Source organism: Corvus brachyrhynchos, unplaced genomic scaffold (genome assembly GCF_000691975.1).
Source record: "Corvus brachyrhynchos isolate BGI_N302 unplaced genomic scaffold, ASM69197v1 scaffold21, whole genome shotgun sequence".
In the NCBI taxonomy this organism is placed as follows: domain Eukaryota; kingdom Metazoa; phylum Chordata; class Aves; order Passeriformes; family Corvidae; genus Corvus; species Corvus brachyrhynchos.
In genome coordinates this window covers 5,445,219-5,457,598 of record NW_008236924.1, presented here as the reverse complement: position 1 = coordinate 5,457,598, position 12,380 = coordinate 5,445,219, and the positions used below count along the sequence as shown (strand labels likewise).

The 12,380-nt window shown below is 44.6% G+C and overlaps 1 protein-coding gene across 1 annotated transcript in view; it reads left to right on the top strand.

The window, feature by feature from the left end:
- ERGIC1 (endoplasmic reticulum-golgi intermediate compartment 1) overlaps positions 1–12,380 on the top strand; it is a 67,745-nt gene that overhangs the window by 8,784 nt on the left and 46,581 nt on the right. The window contains exon 2 of the mRNA XM_017728052.1: positions 1,787–1,824. Within this exon, the coding sequence (XP_017583541.1) occupies positions 1,787–1,824 (38 nt within the window). The remainder of the gene's footprint in view (positions 1–1,786; positions 1,825–12,380) is intronic.

The window sequence follows — 12,380 nt, the reverse complement described above, 5'->3', positions numbered from 1 at the left end:
CCCTCCTCCACGCGGGTGCGCGTAGGATGGGCGGATGGATGGATGGATGGATGGATGGATGGATGGATGGATGGATGGATGGATGGATGAGGTGTGCGCAAGGAAGGGCCGTGGGAACGGGGAGGTTCTGCCCAGCCAGCGGTTCTTGATCCACAATGCTGTTCCATCAAGCCCTAGGGGTTGTGTGGAATTTGGGTTCCCCGGGCAGGACGGGAAGAGCAGCAGGACCTCGGGGGTGATGGATGTGGGTGTTGGGCTGCTGCTCCTCCCGCAGGTTCCTGGGGTCTCACAGCAGATTGGGGGGTCACTTTTTCTGGTGGGGCTCCTGCAGCACCTTTCGAAGGTCATGGCAGCTTTAGGGCATCATTCCTTATAGTGAGGTTCCCACGGCAGCTTTAGAGGGTCATTTCTTATGGTGGGGTTCCCACAGTAGCTTTAGGAGATCACGGTGGGGCTCCCACAGCAGCTTTAGGGGGTCACTGCTTAGGGTGGAGGTCCCAGAGCATCTTTAAGGGGTCACTCTTTGCAGCGCGGCTCCCACATGAGGCTTCATGTGCTGAAGCTGTGCCACGTGTCTGATGGCTGGGAACCAGCATCAGTGCCTCCACCTTTGGTTTTGCCATTTTGAGCAGGTGCAGGTTGTAGGATTTGGCCTTTCTGTGCGGCTCCTGCATCCCCTGGGCGGTAGCAGTGTCAGGTGCCAAATCAGAAGTGAGAAAGACTCCTCTGACTTCAGTGGAGCCAAAATAGCAACTGTGGGTTAATTTTCTCTTTTGAGCTGTTCTTGAACCAACAATTTGCACCTTTCCAAGTTCAGAGACGCCAAAGAGAAGATGCACAGATGACTTTTCTCGTACAGATTTTACTACAACGTTAATACTACAATAAAAAATATGTACATTTTTGGGAATATACAGTTAATTACAGTCCCTTCCATGTAGGATCATCATGACCCCTACATGTGCACCCCCTTGAGATGGGAAATGGTGATAGTGCAGTGTTTTAGTTCTCCCAAACAAAGAGTTGTGCATTATATTTTTACTGTAATTCTAAACCAGGCCTCTCATTTATACAGGCTAACAGGATCTTGTGTGATCCATGGGGCATTGTTGAACATGGAGGCAGTTGCTTCTGAATGAAAACTTGCTGAAGCTGGAAACAGCATCTGCTGGATCATGTGGGATCCGGGGCCCAGAGCCTCGTTTCTGCTTTTGTGTAAAATTTGATAGAAAAATTCTTCTCAGCTTTGGAGACATTCTGCCAGCTGCGAATCCTATTGCCATCCATTTTCAGCCTTGTAAAATGCATGAACAATAAGAGATCCTGGGCTGTGGCTGTCACTTTGTAATAGCAGATAAAGAAAATGTTATTTCTGGTGTCTTTGAAAATGTAATTTTTGTTGGGTCTCAGAATGTGCATGTGGAAACACTGGCTCACCAAGAGCATAATCATCTTGAGAGACAGCACTAGTGCTTCACTTTGGAATGGAACAAAGACGTTCAGTGAAAGCTGAATTGCAGGGTTTGTGTTAATGAGTTACAAAAACAGAGACATCAGTTCAGATCTGCATTTTAAAGATTCACAACTGCAAATAACTTCTTTGTCATTCAGAGTGGAGGATTAGAAATAGACACTTCAAAGCTCTTTCTCAAACAACGTAAGGTCGCTGAAGTTCAGCTTTTCTGCAAAGATGAGTTTTTCAAAGGCTGCCATTGATAACAGGAATTTTATATTTAAAGTACAGAGGAACTATTGTCACGTGCAACAAACCACTTTCCTGTTTTAGAAGCACGAACAGAGTTCAGGACCAAAAGGTTTGCAAAGGTTAGAGCCCTTTTTAGCTGTTGTGGGTTTTGTTCAGAGTGCAGGCAGTGGAACAAAATCTGCTGAGGCTGGAAAATTTTACTGTTGTAGGTAAAGCATGATGCACACGTTAAAAAAAATGTACAGGTACTTCCTGACAACTCTAGAACATGCAATACAAGGCTCTTGGAGAAATAAGGTCACCACCTTGAGTAAGTTTGTGAATGAAGAAATGACATTTTCACCATGTAAAATACAAGGTTCTTCTCTCAGAGATTTCAGCTGGACGTTCCCTTTGGCAGGTACAGTTTGGCACCCTGGGTTCTATATGCCTGTGTATGATTAGAGGCTTGGATTGTTAAGAAACTTTTAAAAGTGCCCCTGCATGTCTTCAAGAGTCCAAAATTCCAAGTGGAAAGGTGGTGTGTTCTGGAGGCCACACATTCCACAGGCTGCATCTGAAGGAATCCTGTCCCTTGCTGCTCTGCCAAGGACATTTGGGAAGGCAAGGTCTTGTTGTGTTTGTATCCCCCCCTCACTTAGAGTTTTATTTTTGATGTTTTAGAGTGGCAGGATGTTGACAGCTGACATCAGGTATAGAGGGGGGCATTGCAGACCAGCTGGAAGTTTAGGCTTTGAGCTCTGTTTCCACACAAAGTAGCTCTAAGGGGAATAGGTTGCCTGGATCTCATCTGGAGATGACAGAGACGCAAATGACAAGTAGTTAAAACAGCCCAGGACCAAAAATATCCTTATTCTTCACCAACTAGAACTCAAGGAAGTAAGTTACTTCCACGGGACCAGTCTCTTTCCTCTCTTCTAGACATAGCCAGAATGACCAAAAGTGTTTAAAAATCTTTCTTGGAAGTTGTGTCCATCAGTCAGAGTCTGACATGGAAGTTGCTTGGTTTGTTACTTGTACTTTTTTGTACAATTTTTTTTTCTGTAGGACTTCTGTTTTCTTGGCTTATCAGTGGTTCCCTTTCCTAAGACAAACTGCATTTAATTCATAAATAAACCAATATTTTCACAGTAATCTCACATGAATAGTAATTACTCTGTCCTAAGTATCTTTAAGGTTTTAATAATACTCAGTATTTACCTAATGCTTTTCATTTTTCAAAGCATTTCATTCAGACTAATCCCCCCAGTCCTGCTGTGATGTTGGTACAGAACCAAATTTTCAGCTTCCACATTGGAGCCTTCAGTACAGGTCTGTTCAGTGCATGTCACAAGACACCAGCCCTCCTACAGAACTACAAAATCAGTTTGTATTTCCAGAAGGTCTGGTTCTTTCCTGTTTTTTAACACCCATTTCGCTGAATGGGAGAGACAGATTTTTCCTTCTTGCCCATCTCCTGGTTTTTAGAACTTGTGTCAGCAAAGCAGCTTTCTCTGTGTTTGATTGGGGATTTTGAGTTCTCTCACTGGAGCTGAAAGGGTATTTCCCCTTTGAGCCTTTAAGATCTGGTGTCACCTGCACACTTGCAACCTCTGAGGATGGTTTGAATCGCAATTAGATTAAACTCTAAGCCTGGGCCATTTTGAGTGGTGATTGTGAGCCAGCCAGAAGGGTTCCCACATGTTGTGTGGTCCAGTTAGCAGGAGGCTGAGCTCGTGCTGGGACTTCAGACTGCTCAGGTATTGAAAATGACACCGTGAAAATGAGAATTACAGATGTAAAAATGAAGTGACTCCCTTGCAGTGGAGGTGGACGTGGTACAGAGAAGCGCTGCTGCAAGTTCTCTTCACTCTGGTGGCTTTTCTTTGCACCTGCCTATTTGCATGGAAGAGTTACTGATGGGTTTGCAAGATACTGAAACTTCTGAACCATTGTGGTCACTTTAGTTGGTTACACTGAGAAAAACTAAAACAGGCCACTCTGAAATCAAGTTTTTGTTCTAATTCTGGGTAGTTCACAGTTGTGCCCTGGCCAGGTGTTTGGCATAGAGCGGCAAATATCTGTGAATCCTTATTTTTATGTGTAGCTGAGAAATTCAGAATTTATTTCCCACAATTGATCATTGTGATGTTTTCATTAAGGTTTTGTTATTGTTCCTTGTTTGGTTTTGGGGTTTGGTTGTTTTTTTTTCACAGTGTGATAACCTGTATGAAGTAACAGTGTGCTGTACCCGGATTTTGGAGGTCATGGGAAAGGAGCCAGGCTTAGAAAGGATTAGATTTAAATGCTGATCTAGAGTGGAAGGTAAAAACTCTTACTCTGTCTGCACAGGCCCCCACTGTCAGCTGTTCTTTGGCATGTCTGTGATAAATGATATTTTAATGTGGGTGTGCTGATTCAGACCTATGGATCATTTTTATTGTTTTGGGACATGGGCAGGTCTTCGCTTTTGTTCCTGAAGAGTTTTTTTAAATCAGATTGTTCAGTCTTAACCAAAGCTGACACCCTCAACCTTACTGCTCTTAGGAGAGGGAGTATGTTTGGGTTTAAATTAGACTGAGGAGCTGTGGTGGTGAATAGACAGACTTGTGACCTGGCACAGTTGTGAAATCAATTTCCAACCAGATTAATGAGTACAAACCAATAGATTTTAGGTGATTTTGAGTCTATGGAGAAAAATCTTTTCCAAACTAAGCAACCCCTTGGACACCTTCTCATTTACTTTGAGCTTAATGCAAATAACTTGATTTTAGTCTTCAGGTTTCAGAAAAGAAGGAACAAACCTGTCTTTCATGATGCCCCCATTTTTATTTTGGCAGACTTGGGAGGTTTACAACTAAAATCTTTCTCTAAGCCTTCAACTTGTCCTGGAATTGTTTGCCAACATTTGAACATTTTGAACATTTGCCAGTTGTTCAGCAGAAATGGTGACTACTTGACATCTTAAATGTCAAATGTCAGTGGAAATGTCCATGTTTGCTCAGGAATTCTCATTTGCAGAGTGAAGCAGTGCCGTGTTTCCATCGGATCCTGGTGCTCCGTGCACCTGCTGGCTGTGTCCCAGCACCTTCCTTTAACTGCCTGCAGCAGCACACACTCCTTCCTTGGGCTGAATTAGTGGCTGAACTTTGGAGGAGAGGCATCCTGAGCTCATTTGTGAGCAGGTACAGGGTGGTAGCAGCAGGTGGGTGTGTTCTTGGCTGAAGCAGAGCGGGGAGGAGGAGAACAAACAGCTCAGAGCTGCTGGGTTGTGCTGCTGGATTGAGCACAGCAGTGGCCCCACAAAGGTTTGCGTGTGCCCTGCCCTGAGCTGTGCCACAGACACTGCCACTTGCCCAGACAGGTTGAAGGGAGATTTGAAGGGTTAGAGAAAGATCCTCCCAAGCTTGCCAAAAGAAAAATGGGGGGATCATGAAAGACAGGTTCCTTCTTTTTGAAGCCTGTATACTAGAATCGAGTTACGTGCCTTAAGCTCAAAGTGAATGAGAAGGTGTCCAAGGGGTTGCTTAGTTTGGAAAAGGTTTTCCTTCATAGACTCAAAATCACCTAAAATCTATTGGTTTGTACTCATTAATCTGGTTGGAAATTGATTTCACAACTGTGCCAGGTCACAAGTCTGAGCATCAGTCTGTCTATTCATCATCACAACTCCTCAGTCTAATTTAAACCCAAACATACTCCTAAGAGCAGTAAGGTTGCAATGATTTTGTCCAAAATATTAATTCCCGTATGTGATTGAGCTGGTAGCCATCACTTCCTAAATTAATGTCCAGGGGCCATAGCACAGCTCTGTGTTGGGTAGTTACATATTTATAGAATTACAGAATCACAGAATATTCTCAGTTGGAACTCAGTTGAACCCACAAGGATCATCGAGTCCAGTTTATAAGTGAATGGGATCAACCCCACAACCTTGGCATTATTAGCACCATGCTCTGACAGACTGAGCTTGTTTCAGCAGTAACTGCAGGGGCATTTCCATCCCCACCTGCAGCCACGTCTGGCGAGCCCGTTCCAATTCACATTGTGCAATGCCACTGGTAAACAACCCTTCCAAGTGGTATTGCTGCCACCTTACGTAATGACCAACGTGGATTTGGGTGCCAGGCAGTGCCATGACTAACTTTGTCTCAACAATAGCCCTTTGAGGGCACCTGAGAAATTATTCTGCAGTCACAGCAGTCAGATGGGCAAGCAGAGCTGTACAGACAGAGTCTATTGATGTTTGTGCCACAAATAACTGATTATACGTGGTGTGCATGTATGTAAATATTTCTTTCTAAGTCTCCCTAGTGCATCATTTCTCTCAAAATACTGTTGGAATGGAGATTTTTTTCTCCTGAGTAAGTAGGAAAATATTAAGGCCTGGCTTTGTAGGAAAGTTTTGCATTGTTCCTTCTGAACTTCAGCTGTCCTCCTTTGTTCAGTCCTTGGTGACACAGATGCTTCCTTCATGCCATCATAGTTCACTGCTGTGAAAATGACTGAATCACACTGTAAACAGAGCTGAAGCAATGCCACCAGCCTGGACTGGGAGCTGTGGACGTTGTTGAGCTTGTATTTTGAAGTGTGCTGGTGTATTTTTTAGCCGTGTAGTTCAAGTGGTGGAGGTGGGGAGAATAGTCTTGCAATGAAGGAAGAAGAGAAGGAGAATCATCTGTTTTTCTTGTCTTTTATCCAAGCACAAGCCCTGAAGTGATGTCTAGGTATTCCTGCACAGAGCCAGCTGCTCTCGAAATGGAAAACTTGGTCTGCCAAAAAAAATTAACCACAGCCTTGCCACAATCTACAAAATCTTCCTTATAGTGAAATGCCTGAGTATTTTAGTAGTAGATCTTCTTTATTGTGAAATGTCTGAGTATTTCAGTAGTAGTCATGGCAGACACACAAGATGCAGTTGGCCAGTGCAGTTCACTGTTTGAATTGTGTGTTTAGATGTTTGCTTTTCTGCTTGTTTTTGTTTTTTTTTTTTGAAGGATGTTTCCAAACGAGATGTATTTAGTTTAATTCAGAGAATCCAGAAAGATTGGCATGTAATAGAAGAGCCTTCAAAATGCTGTGTTAAAATGTGCAGGCCTGTATTACTGCTGACAGGATTTCAGGAGATCATGATTCTTTACTGCTTATTTAACAATTATATCCTAAAACAGATCAGCAGATCAATTGTCCATCTCTGTAGACCACTGTGTGCCCCCTAAAACATCAGTAATGTAAATATGACTTTGTTTCCTGTTAAAGGTGAAGTCTTGGAGCCTTGCTTAGATTCTGTGTCATTCTAAATCAAATGTGACCCTACTGCACTGAAATCTCAATCTGGCTTCTGCATTATAACAGATTATACCTGGACTAAAAACCGGTGGTAAACCTGATCCCCAGCTACAAGTTGCAGCTCTTGAGTCTGTATCAGTTATGTTTTTCTAATGGGCATCCATGCAGATATTTCTTGGAAATTGTGTCAAACCAGGAACTTGACTTGGAAGCCAGGTGATGCAGAAGAGTTGTAGTTGCTTGTAGGTAGCGCACTTATACGCAGATAAAAACAGAACTGAGTTGTAGAAGCTTGTACAGAAATTGTTGTCTCCTTAGATTGGAATTGAAACAGGAGAACCTGAGCCAGTCCCTGCAGAGTGACTGATACTCTGGAAAAGTACGATATATTTGAATCCCATGTATTGGGTAGGAGTTTCCCTTACTGATATGGAGAAATCTCTGTTGTGCAATAGGTGTGGATTGGCCTGTGTGCTTTTGAGGGAAGCCTTATGAATGTGCAGTTGTTTTCTTCACACACCCCTCTCTCCCCCCTTTTTTTGATTCCCCAGATGTTACATTTGTTCATGCTCTTTTGTACCAATCTCTGATTTTTGTGCTGAGCAAGTGCAGCTGGGACTTAAACCAGAAAGGAGCTTCCACAAATAAAACCTGCACATTTCTGATGCTAAAATAGTTCTTACCAGATCTCGTTTCAAGGTGTTCAGCAGTGCAAGGCACCAGCAGAGCCGTAATGTTTTGTGATTCCTGGAAGCTGTGGGAAAGACTATGGTGCAGCTCTTTTTTTTCCATAGCTCTCTGGTTGTGTGTATGTAAATTCTTGGAAATCACAGTCCAGCTTTGCACTGTGTTCAGTGCCTGCTGCAGATCAGGACTTCTGTTTGTTTGTGGGAAGGGAATGTGGCAGGAGGTTGGGAACCCTGAGCTGGCAGGTGTCCCTTAGGGAAAAGGAGAAATGTTCAGGACCAAGGGGATCATGAAGGGTGGAAGTGCTGGGATGTGCTGGGGAGCTGCAGGAACAAGAATCTCTGAGTCGAAGGCTCTGGGCCAGGAAGGGTTACAGTCAGCTTATGGCATTCAAGTATCTGAACAATTTGCTTAGTTTGGGGAGCAGCCATGTATGTTTAATGCTCTTCCCCATTCTCTCTGTTCTCCAGAAAATGCTGCTCCCACTCAGGAGTGCAATGGCTCTTACAGTCCAGCAAAGGGCTGGATCTCTTTAAATACCAGTCCCCTTACTTGAACATTTTTTTCTTCATGACACTTTTCTCCTGTTTTGATGAAGCAGAGCATAATTTGCTCACTTTATTAAAAATACATTTCTCTTCCATCCTTCATTTTGACACCTGCTTCACTGCCTACAAGGAAATAAAATGCTTGCTGGCAGGACTCCACCTCTGAGTATTTGAGATTATACTTTCCTCCTCCTGCTAATTGCCTTTGGAATATGTTTGAGCCTAACATTTTATTTTGAGGGAAAAAGAAGAGTGATGTACCGCTTCCTGTCTTCTATCCTTCAGTGTCACCTCAAATAGTTGCACTTCTGGCACATTGCAGCAATACAATTGTGTGTGTATTCCTGAGAGAACAAGCTCAATATGCACTGAAAGGATAAAAGCACCAAGTTTGGCACATGGTTGACAAAAAGGTGTTCTGCAGGACAGCACAATGGAACCACAGAGCAGGCAGAAGGGAGGAGAAAGGAGAACTGGCTCCTTGGAAAGGAATCAGTCGAAGTGGGAGCAGAGTGTATGAGTTTTCATGCCTTTTTTCAGCACCTGCTGTGGGGATTCATAGTGCTTTGTCCTAGAAATAAATGGGTTTGTTTTTCTGCCCCTATGCAGATCGTGTACCTGCTAAGTAACCAGCAGGCCAGATGACATAATGTGCTGGGGCTGGTGCCTCCAAGGTTCTCTCAGCCCCTTTCCCTAAACGTCCAGTTACCCAAAGGCTGGATTATATAATTAATGACAGTCCTCCTGGCCTAACCTTGTTTTCTTGTTCTCAGTACTCCTCCTTGTTTCAGACACTTCCTCTGTTAGTTTCATTATGTTCTTGGAACTAGAATTAAAGAGGGAGGAGCTGGCTGGCAAGGAAACCTATTCCTACATTTCACTCCCGAGTTTAAAAGTGTGGAGAGTCAGCAGGTCAAAAAAAATCCTGTTTGCTTTGAAAACTGGTGTGATCTTGTGAGTGAGAAGTCAGTCATACAGCATTTGAAAATTGCAGCCTTCACCTGCTTGCAGTCCAGATAAACTGGTTTAAAACTCCACCAGCCCCTCCACCTCCCTGTCTGGTCCTTCTCATATCAGAGCTTGCTCGAAGTAATTGAGGATTAAACAGTTTCCGATGTAATTCTGAAGCCTTGAGAGTTTGTCCAGTAAAGCTCAGGTTCTGCACTTTGTGTGTTAATACCCATTGTGTGTGAATGAGGACTGGCTGATTGCTTAATGATGTGTGCTGTTATCTGCTGTTCTGCGGGTGTTAATCTTATAAAATGTGTTAATAGCTGCTTGGTATTTACAAGTATCGGCTTATTAGTCCGGCTTTGAATCTGTATTTGCATCTCCAGCTCACACTCAGGGCCAAGCTTTGGTGTTTGTGTATTCAGTGTTTATTTTCTGCTGAAACTGAGATTAGCAGGATCACTTATCTGACTTTGCACATGCTTCAAAGTTTGTGTCCCAATTCACAAAACCATCAAGATTATTCACAAACGAGCTCTCCAGCCACGGCCCTGGTACTGAACCAAGCTCAGCTCTTGCAGAGCACATCCAGTTTGTTTTCCTAAAGCCACCTTCCTGCTGCTTTCCTTGTACAGACCTTCAAAGAATCACAGAATCACAGAATGTTCTGAGCTGGAAGGGACCCACAAAGATCATCCAGTGCAGCTCCTGGTCCTGCCCAGACCCCCCAACAACCCCACCCTGGGCATCCCTGGCAGCGCTGTCCAAACGCCCCTGGAGCTCTGGCAGCCTCGGGGCCGTGCCCATTCCCTGGGGAGCCTGGGCAGTGCCCAGCACCCTCTGGGGGAAGAGCCTTTCCTGATCTCCAAGCTAAAATCCCCCCAACACAACCCCAGCCATTCCTTCAGGTAGAACTTGGAGCTTTGCCCTGTTTCGCTTCAGGTATTTGCAGTTTTCCATCTGTAGTTTTCCATGTGCTTGAGGAAAGGTGGGCAGATGTTACCAGGTGCTGCTGTGCAAAATGAACAAGCTGAAGAAGAAAGATTTAATTGAGTGGAACAGGAATTACACAGTGAGTCAGTGCCGGGAGCAGAACAAATTCAGGTCTGTTGGCTCCCACTGCTCATCCCGTCCGCAGGATCGCAGCCTGGCTCTGCCAGAGCTGTCCTGAGCTGCTCTCTGCACATTATGTTCTCATCTTCCAGCAGACAGGAAACATAGAAATGTCATCTAAACAAAGAATTAACAGAATGAAGAGCTCAAAGTCAGTAGTTCCTATTTTCTGCCGCTGCTGCTGACTTCCTACCATTGTTTTGTTGTTCATTTAAACAGATTTACCTACTTGGTTGGAACTCTCCTTCAGAGTTCCTGCTGTTTATTGCCTGTGCTGGGTTGTAGGAGCTAAGTGTTCTTGCAGAGTTGTCAGAACACACACTTGTCTTTGGGTGGGAAGAAAAACAGCTAAAGAAAGGATTTCAGAATGAAACCTTGAACTAATATTTCCCAATGAAAATAGAAAAATTAATGCTTCCTGTACATGCATAGAGTAAGGTGTAAGAATACGGCAGCTCTACTTCTTCACCTGTTTTAGAGTGAATTTACTATGTGTAGAAATTCTTTGCTAGGTTTGTGGAACAAAATTGGAGATTTTTGCCCATCACAGGTACAGCAAGGACCACAGGAACTGAAAATGCAGAGGGCCTTGGAACTCAGTGCTTTTTTCGAGCAAAGTAAGAGAGGCTTTGCTTAAAAAGGACAGGCTTTTCTTGATGTTTCCCCAATTAAAGTCCATCCTTTCCTTGTTCAGAGACTTGCTCCAAAATGCTGGTCAGACCAGGTGTGACTTTTTTTCCAGTAGCAGCTCTCCAGCACCTGGGGAACATAATCCAGCCCAGGGCATTGCTGAGCAGTCTGTGTCCCTTGCCCAGCCTGCTTTTCATTCCTCTCCTCTCTCCCAGGGCAGTCTGGTGATGCCCAGTCCCTCTCAGGGTCACTAAGCAGACGGGAGTTGTGTCCTGTTTGTGCCTTATTTGTGTCCCAGATCCCAGCTGTTCTCCCAGGCCATCTTTACTGTTTCATTTCACATATTCTGTCCTTAGGCACATGGGATGGGGTAACTGGTATTTCAGGCCATCTCTGCACACCCCAGCTGTTACATTGCTGAATAAGATCAATTTAACAAGTAAAGAGGTTAATCTATCTCTGGTCCTGGATGCAGGAGTTCTAGGGATGGTTTAAACAACTGTGAGCAGTAAAACTCCCCCCAATTACTTCAGACAGGTGTCTGGGATTTTATTCTTATTTTTTAAGTAAGTGGTATTTTGCTAATCAAAAGAGCGCCGTGTGTGCAAACGTGACTCAGCTGTGCTGTTTGTTCTACCTCTGCATCTCCCTCAGCTTGAGCTGTCACATTGAAAGCTAAATTGGTGGCTTTAGATTTATCTATTTTACAGAAGTAACTGCTTTGCTTTTCAAAATCTTAGCACGAGTGTCTGATGTGCTTTGTAGGAGGGAACAAAGCCAGAAAAGTGTGTTCTGATAGAAGTACCTGCCTGCCTTTGGTGGAGTGAGGCTGTGTCTAAGCCTGCTTGGTTTTATTTAGAGCTAAATGGCCTCTGAAGAGTTTAAAAGCCACCTTCTGGCTTGTGCTCCTCAGCTGGTGTGCTTGGGCTTGTGCTGCCCAGCAGTTTGTTGACAAAGCTGGGATCAATTGTCCCAAAGTCATTGTTTGGGAGCAGTGACCCAAGCTGCTGCCTGTTAAACAACTTGGAAGCTCTTAGCTAAGTGATTCGATTTTTTATTTAAAAATCTGGTTTTTTAGTAACACCAGAGTATTCTCTGTGCCTTCTTCGCTTCTCTTGGTTTTTTCTAGCACTATCTATTTTTATTTTGGTCTGTCTCAAGAGCTCGAGTCCAGGGGCAGCAGTTTCACAGGATGGGTCAGGTTGGAGGGGACCACAGTGGGTCACTGGTGCCACCTCCCTGCTCCAGCAGGGCCGTCCCAGAGCACAGGGCACAGGATGTGTCCAGGCAGCTCTGGAATATCCCCAGGGAGGAGACCCCACAGCCTCTCTGGGCTCTGCTCAGGGCCGGGCCCTGCCCAGGGCAGCAGTTCTGCCTCCTGTGCGGGGGAATTGCTGCACTCAGGCCCTGCCCGGTGCTCTGGGGCCGCTGCCGGGCCCCGGAGCAGAGCCCGGGCCCTGCCATGAGCCCTCCCTGCA